The sequence below is a fragment of the Bombyx mandarina genome, chromosome 09, assembly GCF_030267445.1.
Source record: "Bombyx mandarina strain Sakado chromosome 09, ASM3026744v2".
Lineage (NCBI taxonomy): Eukaryota > Metazoa > Arthropoda > Insecta > Lepidoptera > Bombycidae > Bombyx > Bombyx mandarina.
The window spans coordinates 15080540-15107463 of record NC_143216.1 but is presented as its reverse complement, the minus strand read 5'-3'; the positions used below and the strand labels follow the sequence as shown (position 1 = coordinate 15107463).

Genomic DNA, 26924 nt, shown 5'->3' with positions numbered 1-26924 from the left:
ACACTTTTTGTCTGAATGAAGTAATAATTATCTATTTCTAAAGGTACTTCTCCATAAGTAACCTGTTTACCGAGGTTGATTTAAAGCCGAAATTACTTGGCTGTGACCTAATTTCCAAATTGAATGAGAAATGGAAAATTCTTTATTTTTCAATATTATCGATGGATCGCGTGGCATTTCTTGAAGAATTAAAAGTAGCTTGATTAACTTTTGTCGAAGTTTTGCTTAGAGCACAGCTTGGTAAGTTCACGGAGGAAAAGTTATGAAATCTTTTGCTTTCTGTTAGCTTAAAGATACTTTCGAAGCGTTTGCTTAACTCTGAAGTTTAATAATATTGGGTTTTTGCCCTGTAAGTATTGCTGTTTAGTAGACGTTTAGTACAGGAAGTTAAAATTTTTTTTTTTTATATTTTTTGGTATCGATGTATATCTACCAACTCAGTGGTATTTTTCATTGAACTTTTTGAAGAAGTCAAGCTTACGTACGGAAGCCAAAAATTCTTCAAAGGCATTTTGTATTGCCCCCAGGTATTTTCCTTGCCAAGAATTTTTCCAAAATTTTGGAAATGTAGAAGTCTGTCAGCGCTGGATCTAGTGAGTACAGTGGATGACGCAAAACTTCTAACCCTAGAGCCCTTGTAGCTTGGAAACGGTCTGATGTGCCGTATGAGGTCAAGTGTTTTCATGCAGGAGCAGAGGATTTACCAAGATTATTTAGTGATTTACCAAGGTAGGCCGGAAATTCGCAAGCTTTTCCATCTTTGTGTATAGTTCTTCACAGTAATGCTGGTGCCATAATGTTAGAAGCTGTGATGAATTATGACGACACTAGACCACCAAACAGTGACCATGACTTTTGTAGGGGTACATTTTTATTTGGGGTATTGCGACACGTACTTATAATTTTTGTTTACCTTGCCAATTTGACGCAAATAGACGCAACGATATTTCATGAAATATCATCTCGTCTGATAGTAGTGGATCTCAGATCTTAGATCTCATGTCACAAGGTGTGTAGCGGCATTCACGTAGGTTCACGTCTATGAGCTCCGGTAACCATTTAACACAAGACGGGCCGTGCGCTCATTCATCTACTTAAGCAAAAAAAAGTGGCTGGAAATTAAAGTTTCTGCCTTCATCAGAGCTGAAGACGGGTTGTCGTATAGCTTTAATATTAATCTGATATATTCTGAACGTCATTATAATTTGCGGCCCGTAAAACATTCCTTAGCATTGGCAGTAACGAATTTTTCCAATACAACAGTGGGCGTTTCAACTTTGTTTGGCCACTCATTTTTTTTTATTGCCCTTGTAGGCAGACGAGGAGCATACGGCCCACCTGATGGTGAGTGGTTACCGTCGCCCATGGACTTCAGCAATGCCAGGGGCAGAGCCAAGCCGCTGCCTACCGAAAGCCTACCTACATTTAAAGGTGTACCTTAAAGCCAACGGCTATTATTTTGAATCACAGTTTTTTTTTTTTTTTTTTTTATGATTGAATGATCACTAGTGGCCCGGAGGCCTTTCCAGTTTCACCAGGACAGGTGGGCGAGCAAAGGCTCAGCCAGGAGGGGTGGGATTTGCTAACAGCTACCCGAGCGCTTCCGAAGGAGACCTAACAGCTCAAGAGCCGCTGCTTCGCGAATGAATCTACTACCGGATCGGAATCGCGACCCGCTGAGAAGATCCGGCGAGAAACTCAGCGAGCTGATTCATGGGTTAGGACCACAGTTTTGTAAATGTAAGAACAGACGAACGCAATAAATGTTACATAATATTATTATAACGACCAAGAAAACGATGTTTTTCTTGTAACGATATTTATTTATGGTAATACTTAATAAAGTGTCTTTTTAATCAAAGAAATTAAATATTAGTCGATTTGTTATCACCTTGTACTTTGTTCCGTATACATTTTAAATTCAAATGGAACGAATGCTTTATTTTAACAGTTGTACTTCACGATAAAATCTAATAATTTAACTAATATATTTATTATTAAAAACTCATTAAGGATGTACGTAAAGGAGGATGTATTGAGAATAGTACAAAAAAAAAAACTTAAGCTAGTGCGAGTTGGATTATGCGCACAGGGCTGTTGTGGATGAAGAGCGGCACGCATAGTCGGATAAACTGCCAACACTAAATGCATTGCGCCATTTTGAGAAGGCGGCACGACATGAGAACCCTCTTGTCGTGGCCGCTGGGAATTATATACCCGATCCTGTAAACCGAATGATAAATAGTCGACTTCGCCCAAAACACGTAATTACGGATCCTCCCGATCCATTAGCGGTGCTTTTAGGTACTCGTCGAACCCGTCGCTTGCGACGAAGGGCTCGATGAGCGAATTCACCCATATACACAGCCCACTGACTTTCTCGTCGGATCTTCTCAGTGGGTCGCATTTCCGATCCGATGGTATATTCTGCGAAACACTGCTCTTGCTAGGGACAGTCTTAGCAACACTCCGGTTTGAGCCTCGTGAGCTCACCTACATGTTTGGGCGAAGCTGAAATAGCCTCTCAAGGCTATCGGCATAGGTAGGATTAAAAAAAAAAGAAGCTAAATGCACATTAAAACAAGACTAATATTCATATTACGAAAACTACAAAACATTAGACCTTAAGACCTTACTGTAAAAACTAAGACTTAAGAACGCATGTCTCGAGATTGTACGCGGCACTTACGTCGTAGGGGTTTATGGGTTCCGGTAACCACTTAACACCAGGTGGGCAGTGAGATCGTCCACCCATCTAAGCAATAAAAAATCTTCAAGCATTTTCATGATGAAATTCAGTATTGAAATAGTCGTTTACTTGTCAGCCCGTCATGAAGGCTTTATTTTCTTGCCTATTTCCCGTCAAAGTAATCAACCTACCTTAGGTTTCGTGATTCGATTGTAATTTTTGTAATTTAGATTACGAACTCATGTGTTCCTAGATACATTATCGTGGTAGTGTTTGTGAGCTTCGGTAGCCACCATCAGGCCGTCCGTAATGTAAGCTCGCCTATCCACGTATCCACTTCTTTGATAAACATAGGTAGACATAATGATAATTGCTTAGTATCAATAAGATTTATGAGATACTAGCGACCCGCCCTCGCTTCGCTTCGGAAACATTAAAACACACATGAAACCACAAAAATATATTAAAAGAAAATTAAAAAAAGTAGCCTATGTTCATCAGGGACAGTGTCGGCTTCTAATGGAAAAATAATTTTTCAAATCGGTCCAGTAGTTTCGGAGCCTATTCGAAACAAACAAACAAACAAATCTTTCCTCTTTATAATATTAGTATAGATATAGACAAAAACAAGAACATTTCCGCGAAATTAAAAAACTTTATATATTACAACTTTTTTATATACTTTTTATTGCCAAGCAGGCAGACGAGCATTCGACCCACCTGATGGTGAGTGGTTACCGTCGCTCATGGACGACAGTAATGCCAGGGCCAGAGCCAAGCCGCTGCCTGCCTGCCTTCATGGGAAAAGACCTATTATAAGACCTATTATATTTTTTACTGGTGGTAGGACCTATTGTGAGCCGCACGGATAGGTACCACCACCCTGCCTATTTCTGCTGTGAAGCAGTAATGCGTTTCGGTTTGAAGGGCGGGGCAGCCGTTGTAACTGTACTGAGACCTTACAACTCATGTCTCAAGGTGGGTGGCGGCAGTTGATTGTAGATATCAATGGGCTCCAGTAACCACTTAACACCAGGTGGGCAGTGAGCTGGTCCACCTATCTAAGCAATAAAAAAAAGTACTTCTTTCTTCTAGGCGGGCTTTGGATCGGCGGTTGTGGCGGTTAGTAAGTGTCCATAGCCAACCTCGTGTGAGTTTTATGTCATCATCAGACACGGGCTCTTGAGCGACAGCGGATTTTAGTCGGTTAAACTTTCACCTACCAACGCAAAGAAAACTTGACATCACATTCTCACTGTTCACTTACTAAATACTTCTTAATTAAAACTACTTTGAACTGTTTATTTTTGCGTTGTAATTACAACTATCTATGTTTCCTATATTTAATTAAAATATATTTAATTATGACTCACAAGAACCTAAGAAAATACTTATCAGGCTTGTTCGCGGACAAACCCTAACGTATTGTTTAAATACATGAAAGGGTTGAAGGCTTAGGGGATGGATCAACAATCATGTTATTTAAAGAGTCTGGATAAATGGCTGAACAGACCATAATACTAACGGGTTACCCTGTAACAATTTTACCGCCTGCTTGTTGTAGTGTCATGGTACGCGAGAAATCGTAATAGTAGTTCAGTGCGAGTAATGGTTTATAGTTCAGGGTCACTCACAGAAGTCGTGAGTTTTATCTAGAAGTGAACTAGCTACAATTTTTTTTTTTTGTTTAGATGGGTGGACGAGCTCACAGTCACCTGGTATTAAGTGGTTACTGGAGCCCATAGACATCTACGACGTAAGCGCGCCACCTACCTTGAGATTTAAGTTCTAAGGTCTCAGTATGGTTACAACGGCTGCCCGACCCTTCAAACCGAAACGCATTACTGTTTCACGGCAGAAATAGGCGGGGTGACGGTACCTACCTGTGCAGACTCACAAGAGGTCCTACCACCAGTAAATTAATGCGATGACGTGCTCACCTACCTGTCAGTACGTGTTTCGTGTAAAAGCAATTTATTCAGCGAGATATGTTGTTTAAATTCTTCATTCGTACTGGTTTTTTTTGCAGACGTGTGCGAAGTGTGACACGTTTGTAGGTATAATCGTTTATCGTGCACCGGAGTGATAACTTGACGTAAGCGAATTAACTTGATGGTACCTACGTTTAAACATTAAATCATCAATACTTTTATCGTAAAATATTCCTAACAACTAATACATTCTTTTTATAATTTGGTATAGTAAAACAAATTATATAATTATCATATTATAAGGTAGACAGAAGGGTATTTCTTTTAGATCAAATAACAGGGATATTTAAAACACAAAGAACACCATGAATCCGTTTTGGAATGCCACCTTTAGAAAAATACGTTGCAGCCACTCTCTATTCCATTTTTTTTTATAAAGTTATATCCAGCAACTATTTTCGATATGATTTTCACAAATAGTTCTTTTTAATCTTCTGCTTACTAGCTTTTTCCCAATCTAGTGCCAGGGTCCGCTTTCCTACTTAAGCTCATCCACTTTTTCTGGTCTTCGGCTTCCTTCTGGGTGAGGTTATTCTCCTCTTATACTATTTATCACATTCAACCAGCGTTTCTTGGCCCTACCGCGGGACCTTGAACTTTTTACGTCGAGTAAGTAGATTTCTTAAAGGAGATAACGTTAATTGATTATAAGGTATTTGCTATGTACATATAGATGATCACTCAAAATAAACACATTAAGATTATCATTCCTATTGAGAAAGTGTGAGATCTGAGTTTTTTTAACCAAGCTTCTATGGTCGTACTAGACAGGTAGATAGGCTACAGACTTCGTCTGATGTTAAGTAGCAGACGAAGTATATTGTAGATTTTTATTGTAGAACGAAATAACTTATTTGAATCGCATGACAGTTTTGCGCTAGAAATAAGTAGTAACTACCCGTACATACTGCAGATCCAATAATAACCTTTGCCTTAGACGCCTTCAGCTTTAACACTAGGAGCAGGCTTACGGAATGCGGTAACCCTACTCATCGAACTCGGCAAAGAATTCGACGTGCAACCTAACCCATGCATCAACTCGCGGAGTTTCTCGCCGGATCTTCTTAGCTGGTCGCGATTCCGATCCGGTAGTAGATTCACTCGCGAAGCAGTTGCTCTTGAGTTGTTAGGTTTCCTTTGGAGGCGTTCGGACAGCTCTTAGCAAATCCCACCCCTCCCGGTTGAACCTTTGCTCGCCCACCTGTCCTGGTGAAACTGGAAAGGTCTCCGGGCAACCAGTAATCCCACATTTTAAAAAAAAAACCTACTGCCTAGCACTTCGCCCTGCCACCAATCAATACTAAAATGGTGAAAAAAGATACTCAGAAAATATATTCATTTAATTTAAATAAAATAAACGTAAGCGACATTACATTTTGGTACATACCTACCAATACATTTTAATATTACATCATCATTTTCCATTCATTTCACAATGCTATTCCATTTATCAGTTCTCCTATCTCGTCTGTTATCACCTGTTAGGTAGGTACGCTCATTGGTTGGTTCAGTACATACAGCACCGATTCAGTGAGATATCTAGTTTTAGATTCTAATTTGAACAAAAAAATCCATTAATTACTTTTTTATACGCTATTATAATTATCTATTGATAATTTGAAACCAACGCAACGTCTTGGGAATCACACACACACATGGTGATGTGATAAGTCCTTTGTATTTAAGATAACAAACATAATAATCTATAATGTCGTAGAAAATAAAAATATATTGTTAATTTAGGTTTAGATACGATTTTGGCGGCATTTTGTAAAATTTAATAGAAAAATATACAAATAATATATGTACAAACCTATATAAAATTCTATCAGTTTATAGTGTGTAAAGAGTGTCTGTACTATAAGAAATACGTAAAAAAACTAGCAAACAATACAATATTTTTATTACCATTCAGGTAGCCGTCGTTGATACGGTTGTGGATTGCTAAATCATTATCTCAAGGTACCTATTACTAATTGCTGTTGAATTTCTATCATTGGATGAACACTAGTATGTTTAAAATAGTCTTTGCATTTTATTTTAAATATTAACTACTTTTGTCTGTTCGACGATCATGTGACGTCGTGACGTGTGATCATGTGACGTCGATCGACGTGATCGATCATGTTCGACGATCACGACGATCACCTTAATAATAAATTCATTATTGTTATAAAATAATAACTAGTTGTGAAATGCATCTCAAGTTTACATAATACATAAAGCATTCATTGAATATGACACAATTTCGCCAGACTCACATGTGTGACGATAAATTTAAGACATCTAAATGCCATTGGTGGCTCTTTTTGTTTTTGTTATCACAATGACTATGCACTTATTACATATGTATGTATATCTACTACGTATTTATATTCTAAACGCGATAAAAAAAAATAATGTCATACTCACCGCAAGAACTTTGGAAGCGTCGCGTCGTATGTTTAAAAGATAAAAGTATTAGTCCACTCACGAACTCGGCGGTACGCAGTAAACATGGCCCCGGAAATTAAATACACCAAGGTACAAGTCGATTTATTTTTTAATTTAAATTATTTATACGGTAAATCTCTTTTTAACAGATAAAAATTATGAATAAGTTAAATACCTTTTTTTAATTATAACATAAATTTGTAGGTATATTTTTAAAGTACATAGTTATTGTAACCGGCTATGGAAAAATAGTTTTCCCTATGTATTATTATTTGTCAACAAATTGTTGGAATGATTTGGAAGCGTTGTTTATATTTTTGTACATGCGAAATTGGTATACTTTTCAAATTCCGTATAAATAGTTACTGGCTTTAGTCAGCTTACATAATGTACTGTACGTAACAGAAACATAAATAGTAGCCGTGTGATACGACGAGTGACTTCCTTATTTTAAGTGTGGTTGTTAAATTAAAGTGAGGCTAGACGTGTAATAAGTCGTAGTGGTAAATAGTGTGTCTATCTGGCTTTATCAGAATATAAGGAGATGCAATTGTGGCCTTGAGCTTCTTCTTCTCCATAATATATCGACAGTAGTAGGTATAATAAAATATAAATACAGTACTTTTTATACCTAAATCTCTAGCCCGATTTCAGCTCGTCGTGGCCTAAAGGATAAGACGTCCGGTGCATTCGTGTTGAGCGATGCACCGGCTTTCGAATACCAGGCGGGAACCAATTTTTCTAATGAAATACGTACTCGACAAATGTTCACGATTGACTTCCACGGTGAAGGAATAATATGGTGTAATAAAAATCAAACCTGCAAAATTATAATTTGCGTAATTACTGGTGGTAGAACCTCTTGTGAGTCCGCGCGGATAGGTACCACCAACCACCCTGTCTATTTCTGCCTTGAAGCAGTAATGCGTTTCAGTTTGAAGGGTGGGGCAGCCGTTGTAAATATACTTGAGACCTTAGAACTTATATCTCGAGGTGGGTGGCGCATTTACGCCGTAGATGTCTATGGGTTCCAGTAACCACTTAACACCAAAGGACTGTGAGCTCGTCCACCCATTTAAGCAATAAAAAAAGGCTACATGAATACCGTTCTGCCTATATTTGTCTTGAAATAAACATATGTGCTAGTGTTGGCGGAATTCACGATGCGCTCCATATGAGTTTTTAGCTCTAGTCGAAAGATTGTTGGACAGAGAGAGAGATTACGTGCCAATTAAAAAAAAAAATGTTTGTTCTTTTTTCAGTTGTTCATTGACAACGAATGGGTTGATGCGAAAGATGGCGAAACATTTGATACATTCAGTCCACACGACGGATCAGTCATCGCTAAAGTAGCCAAAGGACAAAAGGTAAATTTATGAAGTATAGAAACAGAAGGTACTCGTTTATGTTTAATTAAATCAAATCCGAGAAATAATGGCGACACGTTTAAATTTTAGTGCGTCACTGGCCTGTTTGGTTGGCTCGTAATATGTGTTTATCTATCTATACTAATATTATAAAGAGGAAAGATTTGTTTGTTTGTTTGTATTGAATAGGCTCCGAAATTACTGAACCGATTTGAAAAATTCTTTCACTGTTTGGAAGCTATACCATTCACGAGTGACATCTATACTAATATGATAAAGAGGAAAGATTTGTTTGTTTGTTTGTATTGAATAGGCTCCGAAATTACTGAACCGATTTGAAAAATTCTTTCACTGTTTGGAAGCTATACCATTCACGAGTGACATCTATACTAATATTATAAAGAGAAAAGATTTGTTTGTTTGTTTGTATTGAATAGGCTCCGAAATTACTGAACCGATTTGAAAAATTCTTTCACTGTTTGGAAGCTATACCATTCACGAGTGACATAGGCTATATTCTTTTTTGAAAAAAAAAAGGATCCTTACTAAAATTCCAATAATGTAACCCAAGGTGTATAAAAATATTACCTAAAATATTCTTTACATCGCGCGCCCTGCGAAAACTATTGATGATAAAACAAAATAATGTACTACGCCTTTGTAGAACACATCATTATTTACAAAAAGTGTCGGGACAGCATACGTCTAACTATTATAGTTGTGCCACAATAAGTGTCCTTTTATTTAAAAAAATAACACACCGTCACATATCGTTTAAGTTTTTGTTAAAGACCCGAGCGGAGCCGGAGCGGGCCGCTTGTAAAATTATAACCATAACGAATCATGAATCACTTAAAATTATTTGACGTTTAACAAGTTTGAAGGCGTACTTGAATCCATCATTCTTTGTTAACACGTTAATAATATAAGATATTACGACTGTAATTGTCACGATCGCCCTCTATTATTTTACAGCAAATAAGTGTACACTAGGACTATATAGATTTATTACTACAGTGTAGATGATGACTCCAATTTTCAAGGTGGCCGAGTGTTCACGCTATTGTAAATGAGAGTTCCAGAAACCTTTTAAAATAGGCCGTTGGCTCGCCTATCTATGATAATATTTAAAGCTTTCATTTATAATTTTTGTTGTTTTCGTGGTACTTTTCATGTTGGATAGGATACCTGAATACCTAAATACCTTGGGTATCTATTACGAATGTATTATAAGATATCAGTAGTTCTCAACCATTTTTTATTCAGTGACACCCTGGCAAACAGCTTACAATTTCGCGACACCCTTACATAATTAAAATCTATTAAACTTAGTTGTACATATTATTATAATATCGAGTCAACGACCGTATTTGGCTCATATGTACCCTAGAGGCGCAATTCCACCTTGTCACCTTAGATAAAGCTATAGTACTTGTATATTTCGGAAAACCGTGGTTGAGAGCAACTGAGATGGACAGCAGAACACATTTAACTTAAATATTGATAATATCTTTATATATTTTATTCAGGCTGATATTGACGCCGCAGTGGCAGCGGCGAAGCGTGCGTTCCAACGTAACTCAGAATGGCGGTTGGCAGATGCTTCGCAGCGCGGAAAACTACTTTACAAGTTCGCAGATCTTATTGAACGCGACTTCGAATATCTCGCGAAACTCGAGTCATATGACAATGGCATGGTTTATAAAAATTGCCTTAGAATACTTTCAGGAATTCCTGACAGTGTAAGATACCTAGGCAGTCTGGCGGACAAAATACAAGGCGATACAATACCAATTGGTGAGAGACCTTTTTTGCTATAGCATAATCATATAATTAAAAACACAATTTAAGTATAGAGTTCATTTTAATTAAATTCAATTATGTTTTTATAGTCATGTTAATTTAGTGAATAAATAATCAATAGTATTGGGATGGCATTCCCGATCCTGCGGATTGAATGATAAACAGACGACGTCGCCCAAAACACGTCATTTCGGATCCTCACGATCCACTAACGGTGCTTTTAGGTACCCCAAGCACCGGTCACCGTTCTCAACGAACCCATCGCTTAGGACGAAGGGCCCTACGAGCGAATTAGCCCATAAATACAGCCCACTGAGTTTTTTGCAGGATCTTCTGTGTCACGTTACCGATCCGGTGGTAGATTCTGCGAAGCACTGCTCTTACTAGGGTTCGTGTTAGCAACGTCGTCAGGATTGAGCCCCTGAGCTCACCTACTTGTTAAGGGTATGCTGAAATGGTCTCATCAAGACCATCAGCTTAGGCAGGGGAAAAAAATATTGTGATTGTATGTATGCTGATAAATAGTTGGTCAGCGGCTATTCCAATGCAATCGAAATTTTAGCCTCATGTTATGACTCGAAGCAGGATTTTATGACTAAAGATAATATGTGACAATTCACTTAAATGAATAGACCTTCGAATAAGCCCTTCCTTTTTCATTCATTCCATGTACACGCGTATTAGCTGGAATGAAATATCATTCAATAGATACAGATTGTCCTCAAACGATATCGTGCATTTTGGAATTACTTTAAATGTGATCTAAGTGATCAAAGAATTAACCAAGTAACAAACTTTACAATTATTAAACTTAATCATTAAGAATAGAATTAACAATTTTCTGACTGTCTTGAAGATATCGCTCTTAAGTCTTGTTCGGACTAGGCGAGTATTTTAGTCGAGTACCGAGTAATTTAGAGGCTAAACTACTCGCTACTCGCCCGAAAAAATAGAACAAAATGGATTGACTTGACTAAATTATTTACTAACCTACTCGACTAAATTTTTGGTGGTCAGACACATTTAGCTACTAAATTACTCGGTACTCGACTAAAATACTCGCCTAGTCCGAACAAGGCTTTAGCGATAAAACTGCTAAATATAATTTTTGTATTACTTGTTTTTTATATTATTGTTATTAATAAATTTATTAAAACTGTACTATTATACATACATTTTAATAAATGTTTTTTTTAAAAATCATATATAAAAAAATGGTTCTGGTCGCGGTGTCTATGACAAAAAGGAAAATACTAGATGCAAAGTCGTAAAATGAATTTAATTTCTATCTTTGGATCGGTTCACTAATGATTTCATTCAGAATTTTTATTTCATTTTGCGCTCAAACGTCACATATTCAACGAAAGATGAAAATTAAAAATAAATTCATCATTTGAATACCCACATCTGTTAGTATTAAAATTTCCGAATGCTTCATGAATTTTTTTTGTTTCTCATACTAAGCGCTGGTAATTTTGAAAGCAAATCAACTATGTATTTCACAACCGGGCAGCATACTCAATAATATTAAAATACAACGCGAAGCGAGAATAAAGCTTAAGTCAGTGCAAAATTTTTGGTTAAAGGCTATTTGGTTTAAGCATCATTTATCTTCTTTTTTTTGCTTTGATGGGTGGACGAGCTCACAGCCCACCTGATGCTAAGTGGTTACTGGAGCCCATATCTATGGGCTCCAGATGTCTCTACAACGTAAATGCGCCAACCATCTTGAGATATAAGTTCTAAGGTCTCAGTATAGTTACAACGGCTGCCCCACCCTTCAATCCGAAACGTGTTACTGCTTCACGGCAGAAATAGGCAGGCTGGTGGTATCCAACCGTACGGACTCACAAGAGGTCTTACCACCAGTAAAAATTATCTTTGTAATTATAGTTGTGTTTTCTTTGGTATTAGCATTAACATTCGATGTTTTTATTTGAACTTTATTTAAGTTTACCCCATTTAAGCAGCTGAAGATTTTTTTGTTATTTTTTCCAAGCTTTAACCATTAAATGGCTTTCCTGTGAAGTTACAAAAATATAGCTTAAACCAAAAAGCCTTTCATTTCTCGATATGTACACATTCAACCACGTGGCGGGCAATGGGAGAGGCAGCAATAATTGAGAGGTATACAGGCTGACGTTGAAGCATATATTGACTTTCACCAAAACACATATTTTCACGATTTGTTAACGAATCCAGCTAATAAATTCAATTGTAGTTCGAAGATAATATTACATATATACTAACTGACTCGATAGACTTCGTAGTGCCTTATCGATAAATAAAAGACCTAAACTTTTGTACAAAATAAACTTAAAAACAAACAAAAGGAATCCGTCCGACGGGAGACACATCAAAGAAAAACAAAATTGTTATTTTTATTTAATTCCGAGCATTTTCATTCATTTATCTACCTTTTAAACCTTCTCTGGACTTCCACAAATAATTCAAGACCTAAATTAGCCAAATCGGTCCAGCTGTTCTCGAGTTTTAGCGAGACTAACGAACAGCAATTCATTTTTATATATAGAGATTTTTAGAAAGTCTGAAAAATACAACATACGGTTAATTTCGAACAATTATATTGTTTCACACAGGTGGTGATTTATTCAGTTACACATTGAAACAACCCGTTGGAGTGTGTGGTCTCATTTTACCCTGGAACGTTCCTATCCTGATGTTTCTGAACAAGGTCGTAACTGCCTTAGCAGCAGGTAAGCATCATCTGAACATGCCATGTTGCCATGACACACTTTTTCAGTATGTAATTTATTGTGCATTAGTGAATTCTAAAATGTTATTAATGACTATCGCCATTCCTAAATGAAACACAATTTGGTACAACTTTTTGATACCGAGCATCGATAAAATATTCAAGAAAAAAAGGTCATCATGCTAAGTATTTGTCGCTTCCACATTTCTGCACCAGCTTCTAAATTTGTAATGAAAGCTTGAATGACGTACATAAATGGTAATCAAAAATTTTCAAGCAATTAACAACAAGTGCAGTGTTGTGACACAGCAAAATTGTGAACAAACGTTTAAGAGAAGAAGTGAATTGTTCCAAGATCACAATAAAACTATTATTGATGATCTTTCAGGATGTACAGTGGTAGTGAAGCCGGCAGAACAAACACCATTAACTGCTTTGGCATTGGCCGCACTGTTGAAAGAAGCTGGCATACCTAAGGGTGTAGTCAACATCGTGCCAGGATTCGGAGAAGATGCAGGAGTGGCGCTCACACATCACCCTGATGTTGCCAAAATTTCCTTTACAGGATCTTTGGAGGTGGAGACTAATTTTTAATCAATTAAAAATAATGTACAGTACAGTCAAGTTTATATTAAAAACACTGAATCAAAACATTATATTCACAAAGACTTAATTAAAAAACGTCTACAGTTTAAATATCTAAATAACCTACATATATAGCCTAACCTAAATAGCTGAAGTAATTAATCAAGTTTTAACATGTTTTTTAATCATGTCTGCGGTTTTTCACGAACCGCAGACATGATGAAAATCTTGATGAAGATCTTACTATTACTATATATGTATAGGTATACTATCTTTATGACTACGAATTAATACCTTTCGTACATCTTGAAAAACAAACACTTAAATATTAATTTTAATTATTTAAGTCATCGTGGCTTAAAAGATGAGACGTCCGGTGAAGTCGTTTCAAGCGATGCAACGGTGTTTGAATCCCGCAAGCGAGTACCAATTTGTCTAATGAAATACGCACATAACAAATGTTCACTATTGACTTCCACAGTGAAGGAATAAAATCGTCTAATAAAAATCAAACCGACAGAATTATAATTTGCGTAATTACTGGTGGTAAAACGTCTTGTGCCCTACCCTGCCTATTTCTTCCGTGAACAAGTAATGTGTTACCAGTTAACCGATAGCAGCCGATAAAAACCCATGACAGCTGTAGGCAATTATCACTTTGGAATTATTTATACTGAAAAATAAGTTTAATTTGTGTAACCTATTCTTCAGGTAGGCAAACTGATCCAAAAGGCAGCTGGAACAAACAATTTGAAGCGTGTCACTCTCGAACTCGGAGGCAAGAGTCCACTAATCATAATGAATGACGCCGATTGTAAGTCTAGATCGATAATGGTCTTCTGTCGTACCATGAAAATTTTTTATTGTTCATGCAATGGAAAACTCTAGTGAAGGGTCCTTAATTAATTTGTGGGTTTTCAGTAAATTTAGCCATCCCTTATGCTGGCAGCGGTGTATTTTTCCACCAAGGACAAATTTGCGTGGCTGCCTCCCGCTTGTACGTCCAGTCGGGTATTTACGACAAATTCGTGAAGGGGGCCGTTGAATATGCAAAAGCTATCCGGGTCGGCAATCCTTTTGACGAATCAACTGTAAACGGACCACAGGTGACTTTAATGTAAACCTAACTGTACTAATATTCTACTGTGTTCAACAAGCTTCGCACTCAAGTAAAAGGTACCAGTGTGCTTAGTACGAGCTTTTTAAGGTTCTCGATAACGTAAAAGTTAACTGAAATCTGTATGGAGTTGGAACATTTGTTGCTAGGGGTGGTGGTCCAACTACATTCTTTGAGTTAACTTTTACGTTATCGAGAACGTTAAGAAACTCGTACTAAGCACACTGGTACCTTTTACTTGAGTGCGAAGCTTGTTGAACACAGTAGAATATTAGTACATACTTTTTATAATAAATATATTTATAAATACTTTTTGGTAAAATTTTACAATTTTGGGTACTAGAAGGAATACCTAACTAAAATTTTCAAATAAATCTTTAACTTACGTTTACAGATTGACGAGTCTATGATGAATAAAGTTTTGGGCTTAATAGAGACCGGAAAAAAAGAAGGAGCGAACCTACTGGCAGGTGGAGAACGTATTGGTACCGCTGGATATTATATCCAGCCTACTGTGTTTGCAAATGTTAATGATGATATGACTATTGCTAAGGAAGAGGTATTTTTAATATAATTTGATAAGCTAATCATTAAATTAAGAAACGATTTAGAATCAGGAATTTAGTAAGACATTCTTTATCAATAAGGATTCTTCAGTATACCAAAAAGTTCACGTCTCTAGTTGATAGCCTTTTACTGTCAAGATTAGCCCACTGAGTTTCTCGTCGGATCTTCTTAGTGGGTCGCGATTCCGATTCGATGATAGATTCAGCCAAGTACTGCTCTTGCTAGGGCTAGTTAGCAAATTCACCAGGCCGACCCTCGTGAGCTCGCATAGACATTAAATGAACCTAGTATAACCCCACGAGGCTACTAGGATAGGTAGGGGAAAAAGCCATTTTGTTTTTTACAATACGTATTACTTTTATACGTCAAATTTACTCCACGCAGAAAAAGGCGCTTCAGACTTTCGATTATCTTAATATTACGGATCGTTTGTAACCTTTGTGTCTATTTGAGGATTTTGGTTCTCTTTGTGTATTTATATGAATGTGGAATGAATGATACAAAATTTTTTTGTGATGATATTTTCATCTCCGTTGCTCGTACCCTCATTACCGGTTTAGTGTCTAGCTGTACGAAACGACAGTATGGATGTACTGACACGAAAATGCTGAGTTTCTGCTTCAGTGCATTTGCACGGGATTTTTCGCCACGTACTATCTAGTTCTGGCTCAAACTCTCCTATGAAATTGGCAAATTTACAAAGTGATTTTATCTTGTTATTGTCATGTTTTTTACATATTTGATATTTGACAGATTTTCGGTCCAGTTCAGAGCATTCTAAAGTTCGATACGTTGGAAGAAGTGATCGATCGCGCCAACAATACAAATTACGGTCTTGCAGCTGGAATCTTCACTACAAACCTTAACAACGCATTACAGTTTAGTAAGCATGTCGAGGCCGGAACAGTTTGGTAGGTGCTTTTTTATTTTATTTTGAAGGCAACCGAGTTTACGTCCTACCTTATGGTAGCTAGTCACCATTGGTTTAAGTCATCAGCAATGACAAGTCATAGTATTCGGGAAACACCGTAGAACATCATACTCACAAAAAGCCCTACCAGCAGTAATTTCCTCGACCCACGCTGGTTCTGCCCTAGCGGGGTATTTCGTAGGATAACTCACTCTAACCGGCGCCGTCTAGGCGGGCGTCAGATAGCCTGCCGACCGAGAGGGCTGGTGGTCGTGGCGCCGACGACCGCCGTCCGGCGTCCCAAGGGGGAGGGTGATGGGAGAGATGTGCTCCGCACTAAACGCTTCACTTTCCCCCTTTGCCTTTTCATGAGTCCTGTCTCTCATGCGAGGCTTGAACGTTGATTGTTGGTTGTTGAGCGACAGGAGGCTTTAGTCAGTTCGACTCTGACATGCCCCGCCCGCCATCCCCAGTGGAGGGCGGAAGTCCGTCGATTTCATCCTGAACAAAAAATAATAATTGCGGTTTTTTATTCTTATTACACAAAATTATTTTTTCATCGTTACAGTCATTCTTGAACGTTTGTTAGTAGATATTATTTTGGAAAAATTGTAGCTGTCTCCGGGATTTAAACGCCGAAATAGTTACATTGTACGATATGAGTAGATCAGACCAGGCATCTTATCCTGTAGACCACAACGATAAGCGACTAAGTTTGAGGATAGCTGAAATATAACAGTGGCAATTTAGTGCTATGTTTGGAGGTGGTTTGGAGTATTTTGAGGGAACAGATGTTGAATTTTTCATATATCATTTAATCTCCAAAACGAAAACTTTTTGTTTCGTGGTTTTGCATTGATTTATACTTCAGTTCTAAAATAATATCATCTGCTCAAAATCACAGAGCAAACTGGTGGATATAAATTAAACGATATTATAATTAATTTAAAATTAAATAATTCTCGAAAAGTAAAGCCGTGTTGAAGTACTTTTTAATGTTTGATGTTACGAAAATAGATGTTTATATTAGTACGATATTTGTTTTCAGGGTGAATAACTACCTGACAATGGCACATCAAGTACCTTTCGGAGGATTCAAGGACTCAGGAATTGGCCGTGAAAAGTAAGTATTTGTTTTTTAAATCTTAAATCTGTCTTAATAAAGATTTTTTTAACATTGTATTATAGTGTTCGTATAACTAAAGAAAATATTGATTATTTTATAATAAAACCATTGAATATTTAAATTAAAGTATTTTAAAATGGATTGTTAATATAATGTATTACGGGATCACGTATTGTAATGTAATATATTATATGTAATTATACGTGAAAAATAAATTTATAATATATAAAATAGTTACATAATTATTTGTACAAATAGTTTCACATTAAATAGAAACTTACTACACATTAAATATCCCCACCGAATGTAGTTCCGCCTTGTCGTGGCGGTGGGGCTTAAGCGTGCGTCCCTAAAATCGCGTGCAGAGGAATCTGTGTGGGACGCCGCGACCAAGAGAACTGCGCCCAGCTCTCTTCGGCCGCCTCCGCGTTCTGCGGAGGATGCCATGAGAGAGAGCGAGGGACCTTCTCCCCACGCCCTTTGCACTGACAAAGAGTTCCATTCTGGGGATGAGGGGTTGGCTCTCGGGAGCCTGGTGAGCCAGTGGCACTTTTGTGTCTTCCGGCTGCGGGTTGCCATGTCCCCGGCTTTGGCTACAGGGGAAAGCCTTCCAGATATGGGAGGTACCGGTTCGCCGGCGTGGCTCCGCACCGCGTTATGGGCGATGGACAGGCTTCGGCCACCGTCGGTCAAACCGTAAGCCCCAGTCATGGGGAACGGGGGCTTCTGCCTTTACTGGTCGAAGCCGCGAGGATGCAAACCTCTTCAAAAATGCCCTAATCCCAAGCTCGACACCCGGCGATGGGATGTATGGCTGGAGGGTTTCCAGTCCCGAGGGTGTCATAGATCCCAGGGGACCAAACCCCTGGTTAATAAAAAGGCAATATATTATGATGGCAAATTGTGAAAAGTTTGTACCCCAGGAGGGTACCGCCCGCGAGTCGGGCGGAGAATCCCTCCGTGCTTCCACCTCAGTGGAAGCACGCTGCCCCACGTACTCTGGGGGGGGCAACAATTGTCAGGAAGAAGGGGGCTGTGCGACGGGCAGCGGAATTCCCGTCGAACCGAGGCGCTCCCCGATCGCCGGCTCGATGCGCTCTGCGCTCGCCAGCGACTCGGGTGCAATCAATCCCACCAGACCATCGGCGGGGAAAAAGAGGGGGAGAAGAAAGACGGCATTACCAACTTCCGATGACGGCGGTGCGTCATCCTCCGGCACTGAGGTACCGGAAAAAACGATGGCCATCGAGGAGGTGACTCCGGTAGTTTCGGTGCCTGCTACGTCGGAAGACGCGATGCCCGCTCCTCAGTGGGCACCAGTGAGGAGGAGGGGCGCTGTGTCACCGGCGACGTCCGTGGAGTCCATGTCGACGTCGGCCGCGTCCCTGGCTAGCGGGGACGAGACGTTCCGGGACCTCGACCTTGCATTGGTCAATTTGGGTAAGTTGCTGTCGACTGTGGCTGCCAAGGGCGCCGAGCCAGGCAGCAGTTACCGGAAACGGCTCCGGGAGGCAGCCGCTATGGTGAAAACGAGGCTGATCCCCACCATGTCCAAGCTTTATGACTTGGTAGAGAGCCGAGAAGTGGAGAGCAAGGATCTCGTCGCTTATTGTGACTCCAGCGAGAGTCGCATCCCGGGAGACACCCCGGCCTTACGGGGAGGGACTCTCTTGCTGCCGAGGCCTCCGCTGGCACGCTCTGGGCCCCCAGCGGGGGCGATGGATACTGACGTGCACTTGCGGTCGGCGGTGGGTGTGACAGCGCAAATGCCAGAGCCCAATCCTGTGGTCCCTATCCCGCTAGCACCTACCCCCGCGCTCCCTCGCCCTCCACGAAGGGTTGAGTTAAGGCCTGCGCCGCCTCCGCGGATATCGGCCGCACAGGGGTGTCTGCACGGAGAGGAAGGCTAAGCCCTGGGCCAGCGCGGGCTGAAGACATCCGTTCGCCACTGGCGAGGATGGTGGATGAGTGGCCGGCGCTACCGCCGCCTCTTTCACCCTCGCGTGCTGCGGGATTGCAGGCTCGCGGGCCACACAACACGGCTGCTGGGATAGAAGAGGTGGACTATTCCCTCCCAAGCAGAGAGGAAATGGTGGCCTGTATCTCGCGGGCGGTGGCGGTTGAGGTCGGCAAGCACTTTGCCGGCCTCGAGGAGATACTCCGCTCTTTGATTGGTTCCGGAGATTGCGTCCCGGCGCCAACAACCGCGGCCGCCCCGCGGGGCCAGGCCGCCCGGCCGACCTCTACCCCCACGCCATCCGCGAGGTTGGCCCGGCGTAGAGGCCGGGACCAGAATAACAAGGGTACGGGTGCCCAGAATCCTGCCCCGAAATCCCAACCCCGTCCCCTTCCTGCTCCCCCGTCAAGCATGGACGAGGGCTGGACGGAAGTGGTGAAGCGGGGCAAGAAAGCAAAGCAGCAGACAGCGGCTCTGGCAGCTCCCAGAGGGGGTCGAGCGCCAACTGCGGCAGCCCGAAGCACAGAGCTGGCGGCCGTGGTTGCTCCTCGTGAGAGTCGAGCACTGGCAACCAGGAAGCAGAACGGCAAAAAGAAGAAGCCGCGCGCAACGCGGTCGGCTGCCGTCGTAGTGACGTTGCTACCGGCCGCCGCCGAAAAGGGCCTCACCTATAATGAGGTGATGGCCCGAGCGCGCGCGGCTGTAAGTTTGGACGAAATCGGGGCGGAGGAGGGCCTCCGCTTCCGGCATACAGCCAATGGAGCGAAGCTGCTGGAGTGTCCCGGTGCCGATAGTTCTGGCATCGCAGACAAACTAGTGGCGACGCTCCGCGTGGCACTGCCGGAGGATGAGGTGCGCGTGCACAGGCCGGTGAGGATGGCCGAGATTAGAATCACCGGCCTGGACGACTGTGCTACCAAGGAGGAGGTGGCTGCCGCAATAGCCACCCAAGGTGGATGTGCCCTGGAGAGCGTGACCGTAGGCGAACTTCGCTCAGGGTACTCTGGAGCCAGGTCAGCGTGGGCGCGCTGCCCTGTGGAGGCAGCCACTTCCTTGGCCACTCCTCCGCCAGGAAGATCGATGGGGGATCCGGGGAGACTGCGCGTGGGCTGGATAGCGGCCCACGTGCGTCTCCAAGAACCACGTGCCTGGCGATGTCTCCGATGCTTTAGCACCGGGCACGGCCTCGCTAGGTGCACTAGCTCGGTTGACCGCAGCGGTCTGTGTTTCCGCTGCGGCCAACCGGGCCATAAAGCGGCGTCCTGCACAGCCGCCCCGCACTGCGCTCTGTGCGCTGCGGCCGGGCGCAGGGCAAACCACCGGGCGGGAGGCAAGGCGTGCTTCCCGTCCGGTGATAATACCGAACGCAACCGGCGCCGAAAATCAAGGCGCCGACAAAAGAGAAGGTTGGCCAGAGGAGCACTGGCCAACGCTGTAATCCCCGATGCGGCGCTGGTGCCGGTGGGCGGGGGCAGCGGTGAAGGGGAGGGGGCGATGGATGTGGTCCAACAGTAATGGACCACACCTATCGCTTCCTGCAAGGAAACCTGAACCACTCCGCCAGAGCTCAGGACATGCTGTCTCAGAGCATGGCGGAGTGGTCCATAGATGTGGCTGTGGTCGCCGAGCCGTACTTCGTTCCCCCAGCAAATGATTGCTGGTTTGGGGACGACGGCGGCCTGGCGGCCATAGTCATAAGAAGAGACGCGGCGATCCCCCCCCTGGCGATGGTGACCAGGGGTCAAGGGTTCGTCGCGGTGCAACTGGAAGGGACCGTCGTGATCGGGGCGTACTTCTCTCCGAACAGGCCTACCGTCGAGTTCGGGCATTTCCTGGGCGGGATCGGGGCGATTGCTCGCCGCCTCGCTCCTCGTCCAGTGATTCTCGCGGGGGACCTCAATGCGAAGTCTGTCGCATGGGGCTCCCCCCGCTCGGACGCTCGTGGTAGGCTACTGGAGAGGTGGGCGCACGCGACCGGCCTCTGTTTGTTAAATAGAGGTTCGGTTGCGACGTGCGTGCGGTGGCAGGGCGAGTCTATTGTGGACGTTACGTTCGCAAGCCCGGCCATCGCACGCCGTATCCGCGACTGGAGAGTTTTGGAGGGGGCGGAGACGCTGTCAGATCACCGATATATTCGGTTTGATCTCTCCGCCCGTTCCGCAGTCGCGGACGTCCACGGGGACTACCCCCGTGGTGCGTCCCGGTCATTCCCCAAGTGGGCAATGAAGCGCCTGAATAAGGAGCTCCTGATGGAAGCCTCTACGGTGATGGCGTGGACGCCCATGCGTCCACACCCGGTCGAGGTCGAGGGAGAGGCAGGATGGTTCCGGGACACGATGCGTCGCATCTGTGATGCGTCGATGCCCCGGATCGGCCCTCGACTTCCTAATCGCCAGGCGTACTGGTGGTCGCCCGAAATTGCGCAACTCCGCGTGGAGTGCGTTCGGGCGAGGCGCGAGTGCGCCAGGCATCGCCGCCGCCGCCTGCCGCGGCGCAACGATCCGGTTGCATTTGCGGCGGCAGAGGCCCGGCTGCACGGCGCATTTCGCGTCGCGCAGAGGGCATTGCAGCTGGCCATCAGAAGAGCCAAGAACCAACACATGGAGGGTCTCTTGGAGACGCTGGATGAGGATCCGTGGGGGCGGCCCTATCATATAGTGCGCAATAAAATGCGCTCATGGGCCCCCCCGATCACGGAGCGTCTCCAGCCTCAGCAGCTGCGGGACATCGTCTCGGCGCTGTTCCCGCAGGAGCGGGAGGGATTTGTCGCTCCCGCTATGGACGCGCCGCCGGAATACGACGGCGAAGTCCCTGCTGAGGTGCCCCGTATAACGGGGGCGGAGCTCCGTGTGGCCGTGCGCAAAATGTGTGCGAAGGACACTGCACCCGGCCCGGACGGCGTCCATGGCCGGGTTTGGGCCTTGGCTCTTGGTGCCCTAGGGGACCGACTCTTGAGGCTTTACAACTCCTGCCTCGAGTCGGGACGGTTTCCTTCATCGTGGAGGACGGGCAGACTCGTGCTGTTGAGAAAGGAAGGGCGCCCGGCGGATACTGCCGCCGGGTACCGTCCCATCGTGTTGCTGGATGAGGTGGGCAAGCTGCTGGAACGCATTCTGGCGGCCCGCATCATCCAGCATCTGGTCGGGGTGGGACCCGATCTGTCGGCGGAGCAGTATGGCTTCCGAGAGGGCCGCTCAACGGTAGACGCGATCCTTCGCGTGCGGGCCCTCTCGGAGGAGGCCGTCTCCAGGGGTGGGGTGGCTTTGGCGGTGTCGCTCGACATCGCCAATGCGTTTAACACCCTGCCCTGGTCCGTGATCCCCTATCACTGGGGCACTGGAAAGACACGGAGTGCCTCCCTACCTTCGCCGGCTGGTGGGTTCCTACTTGGAGGACAGATCGGTTACGTGCACCGGACACGGTGGGATCCTGCACCGGTTCCCGGTCGTGCGCGGTGTTCCACAGGGGTCGGTGCTCGGCCCCCTTTTGTGGAATATCGGGTATGACTGGGTGCTGAGAGGTGCCCTCCTCCCGGGCCTGAGCGTAATCTGTTACGCAGACGACACGTTGGTCGTGGCCCGGGGGGGTAGTTTTGCCGAGTCTGCCCGTCTTGCTACCGCTGGGGTGGCGCATGTCGTCGGCAAAATCAGGAGATTGGGCCTCGACGTGGCGCTCAGTAAATCCGAGGCCATGTGGTTCCACAGGCCCCGGAGAGTGCCACCTGTCGATGCCCATATCGTGGTTGGAGGCGTCCGTATCGGGGTCGGGGTGCAGTTGAAGTACCTCGGCCTCATTCTGGACAGTCGTTGGACCTTTCGTGCTCACTTTCAGAGCCTGGTCCCTCGTTTGTTGGGGGTGGCCGGCGCGTTAAGCCGGCTTCTGCCCAACGTCGGGGGGCCTGACCAGGTGACGCGCCGTCTGTATACGGGGGTGGTGCGATCAATGGCCCTATACGGGGCACCTGTGTGGGGCCAGTCCCTGACCGCGGGGGTGGCGAAGCTGCTGCAACGGCCGCAACGCACCATCGCGGTCAGGGTCATCCGTGGTTATCGCACCATCTCCTTTGAGGCGGCGTGTGTACTGGCTGGGACGCCGCCTTGGGTTCTGGAAGCGGAGGCGCTCGCCGCTGACTATCAGTGGCGGGCTGACCTTCGTGCCCGGGACGTGGCGCGTCCCAGCCCCAGTGTGGTCAGAGCGCGGAGGGCCCAATCTCGGCGGTCCGTGCTGGAGTCATGGTCCAGACGGCTGGCTGATCCTTCGGCTGGTCGTAGGACCGTCGAGGCGATTCGCCCGGTCCTTGTGGATTGGGTGAATCGTGACAGAGGACGCCTCACTTTCCGGCTCACGCAGGTGCTCACTGGGCATGGTTGCTTCGGTGAGTTCCTGCACCGGATCACAGCCGAGCCGACGGCAGAGTGCCACCATTGTGGTTGCGACTTGGACACGGCAGAGCATACGCTCGTCGCCTGCCCCGCATGGGAGGGGCGGCGCCGTGTCCTCGTCGCAAAAATAGGAAACGACTTGTCGTTGCCGAGTGTTGTGGCATCGATGCTCGGCGACGACGAGTCGTGGAAGGCGATGCTCGACTTCTGCGAGTGCACCATCTCGCAGAAGGAGGCGGCGGGGCGCGTGAGAGACGCGCAAGCCCGCCGCCGTCGGGCGGGGGCCAGGGAGGCGGATCTCGCCCAAGCCCTGGCCCTCTAAGGGTTTCGGGTCCCCTTCACATGTCGGTCTGGGGACCGGCGAAGGGGGCCTAAGAAGACGACGTGCAAGCTCCTCTGCACGCGTTTTACGCAAGAGCATCCGGGTGATGGAAGGCCGGCTATCCTCGACCCACGCTGGTTCTGACCCAGCGGGGTATTCCGTAGGATAACCCATTCTAACCTGCGTCATCTAGGCGGGCTCCGGATAGCCTGCCGACCGAGAGGGCTGGTGGTCGTGGCGCCGACGACCGCCAGTCCGGCGTCCCGAGGGGGAGGGTGATGGGAGAGATGTGCTCCGCACTAAACGCTTCACTTTCCCCCCTTTGCCTTTTCATGGGTTCTGTCTCATGCGAGGTTCGGACGCGGGTTGTTGAGCGACAGGAGGTTTTAGTCAGTTCGACTCCGACATGCCCCGCCCTTCATCCCCAGGGGAGGGCGGAAGTCCGGCGATTTCCTCCTGACCAAAAAAAAAAACACAGTAAATATACTTATGTAAATATGTACCTATGTAGAGCAATATTTCGGTAGGAGCAAGGAACAACATTGTAACTCAGTTTTAGCTAAATATGATTTACAATTTTATTCCTTGCATGTGTCGATTTAGAAATAATATTGTTACTTAAAAATATTGTTCTACCAGAACAACCACATTTACCAAAGTTTCCTTTCAAGTCAAGGATCACAGAGCGAATAACAATTTAAAAAGACAAAAACGAAATGTGAACACGAAGATTAAACTACAAAATGAAGTTCAATCTTTGTTCAACTGATATATACTATAACTAATATAATGTATTTGTTTGCAGTGGTATCAAAGCAGTTGAAGCATATTTGGAAGAGAAGACTGTCATAATTTCTCTCCCTAAAAAGCTTTGAGGGTGTCACTAAAAATGTTTTAATCAATTAAATGCTCAATTCACAATAGCCAAATAATAATATCCTAATGCACTGGATAATATTAGAATGACAAATAATTCATTTTTGCGTGGTTCCAATGAAGCTTCCCTTTGGCGCGTGATAGTTTCTGCCTTTTAATATTACAATGTAAAAAGTACCTTATTGTTGTATGCGTATAAAAAAGAGTTTCCATTTTTAGATCATTTAAAATGTTAAAGTGTTCAAAAAATAATAATTAAATAATTTGAAATTGAAGTGTTTTTTTTTGTGCGTTACAAAAATAGCCTTTAAGATTCTACATATTTTATTATATTAATCATAATGAATGACGCCGATTGTAAGTCTAGATCGATAATGGTCTTCTGTCGTACCATGAAAACTGTTTATTGTTCATGCAATGGAAAACTCTAGAGAAGGGTCCTTAATTGTCCTGTCTGTATTTAATGTAAATGTCACTGTGATTGACTTAAATGTCTCAAAATGAGCGCTGACTTTACTGTTAAAGTATCTATGGAATCCGGTAACCTCTAAATTAGTGGCGGTTTCAATCTGGCCCTAGCACTGCTGATGTCCACGAGCTGAGATGAGCATTCACCATAAGGTGAAATTTTCTGCCAATTTTAGGGAAAACAAAAGCGGCCATAAGTTTGATATTTCATTGTTATAAGCAACGATGTTACCATAATTTTTTATCAATCAATCAATTATTATTTTCTTTCGACAGACATAAAAAAACGCATGAATAAGTTCAACGCCCCGAAATGCTTACTCTTCCAGAGGAATTAAATATTAAGCAGTGCGTGAAGTGACTAGCAAATTATGGTCTATGAGAAAATGATTGCCATATTATTTATTGTATTAGAAATAAACTAACTATAAATATATTTAACTAGCTTTTGCCCGCGACTTCGTCCGCGTGGAATAGTTACTTTGGCATAACAAAGTCTGGCACAACGGTCTGATTTTCAAACTATTCAACATGGGCGTGCCGGATAGTCTCGTGCTCATCATACGGGACTTCTTGTCGAACCGCTCTTTTCGATATCGAGTAGAGGGAACCCGCTCCTCCCCGCAACCACTCACGGCTGGAGTGCCACAAGGCTCCGTTCTCTCTCCGCTCCTATTTAGTTTATTTATTAATGATATTCCCCGGTCGCCACCGACTCAGCTAGCCTTATTCGCTGACGACACAACCGTTTACTACTCAAGTAGAAACAAGTCCCTAATCGCGAGTAAACTCCAGAGCGCAGCGTTAGCTCTCGGACAGTGGTTCCGAAAATGGCGCATAGACATCAAACCGGCGAAAAGCACAGCAGTGTTATTTCAAAGGGGAAACTCACCGCTTATTTCCTCCCGAATTAGGAGGAGAAATATCACTCCCCCGATCACCCTCTTCGGCCAACCTATACCCTGGGTCAGGAAGGTTAAGTACCTGGGAGTCACCCTGGATGCATTCATGACATTTCGCCCACACATAAAAACAGTCCGCGACCGTGCCGCATTCATTCTTGGCAGACTCTATCCCATGATCTGTAAGCGAAGTAAAATGCCCCTTCGGAACAAGGTGACACTTTACAAAACTTGCATAAGGCCCGTCATTACTTACGCGAGTGTGGTGTTCGCTCACGCGGCCCGCACACACATAGACACCCTCCAATCCCTACAATCCCGCTTTTGCAGGTTAGCCGTCGGGGCTCCGTGGTTCGTGAGGAACGTTGACCTACACGACGACCTGGGCCTTGAATCAAGCCAGAAATACATGAAGTCAGCGTCGGAACGGTACTTCGATAAGGCTATGCGTCATGATAATCGCCTTATCGTTGCCGCCGCTGACTACTCACCGAATCCTGATCATGCAGGAGCCAGTCACCGTCGACGCCCTAGACACGTCCTTTCGGATCCATCAGATCCAATAACCTTTGCATTAGATGCCTTCAGCTCTAATACTAGGAGCAGGCTTAGGGACCCCAGTAACCGTACTCGTCGAACTCGACAAAGAGGTCGACGTGCAACCTAACCCATGCATCAGCCCGTTGAGTTTCTCGCCGGATCTTCTCAGCGGG

General features: G+C 44.1%; 1 protein-coding gene across 1 annotated transcript; it reads left to right on the top strand.

Annotated features, from left to right (window-relative positions):
• Positions 1-7054: 7054 nt before the first annotated feature.
• Positions 7055-25116, top strand: LOC114239779 (aldehyde dehydrogenase 1A1). Its single transcript, XM_089729950.1, has 11 exons — positions 7055-7203; positions 8376-8480; positions 10010-10277; positions 12884-13000; positions 13388-13575; positions 14296-14398; positions 14506-14690; positions 15096-15260; positions 16022-16179; positions 17227-17301; positions 24771-25116. The coding sequence occupies exons 1-11, from the start codon at positions 7177-7179 to the stop codon at positions 24838-24840; spliced, it is 1461 nt and encodes a 486-aa protein (XP_089586076.1). The 5' UTR covers positions 7055-7176; the 3' UTR covers positions 24841-25116.
• The last annotated feature ends 1808 nt before the right edge of the window (positions 25117-26924 follow it).

Coding starts and splice junctions, on each gene's coding strand:
- LOC114239779 (XM_089729950.1), top strand. CDS start 7,177: ATGGCCCCGGAAATTAAATACACCAAG. Junction 16,180..17,226: donor GTCGAGGCCGGAACAGTTTG/GTAGGTGCTTTT, acceptor ATTTGTTTTCAG/GGTGAATAACTACCTGACAA. Junction 17,302..24,770: donor TCAGGAATTGGCCGTGAAAA/GTAAGTATTTGT, acceptor ATTTGTTTGCAG/TGGTATCAAAGCAGTTGAAG.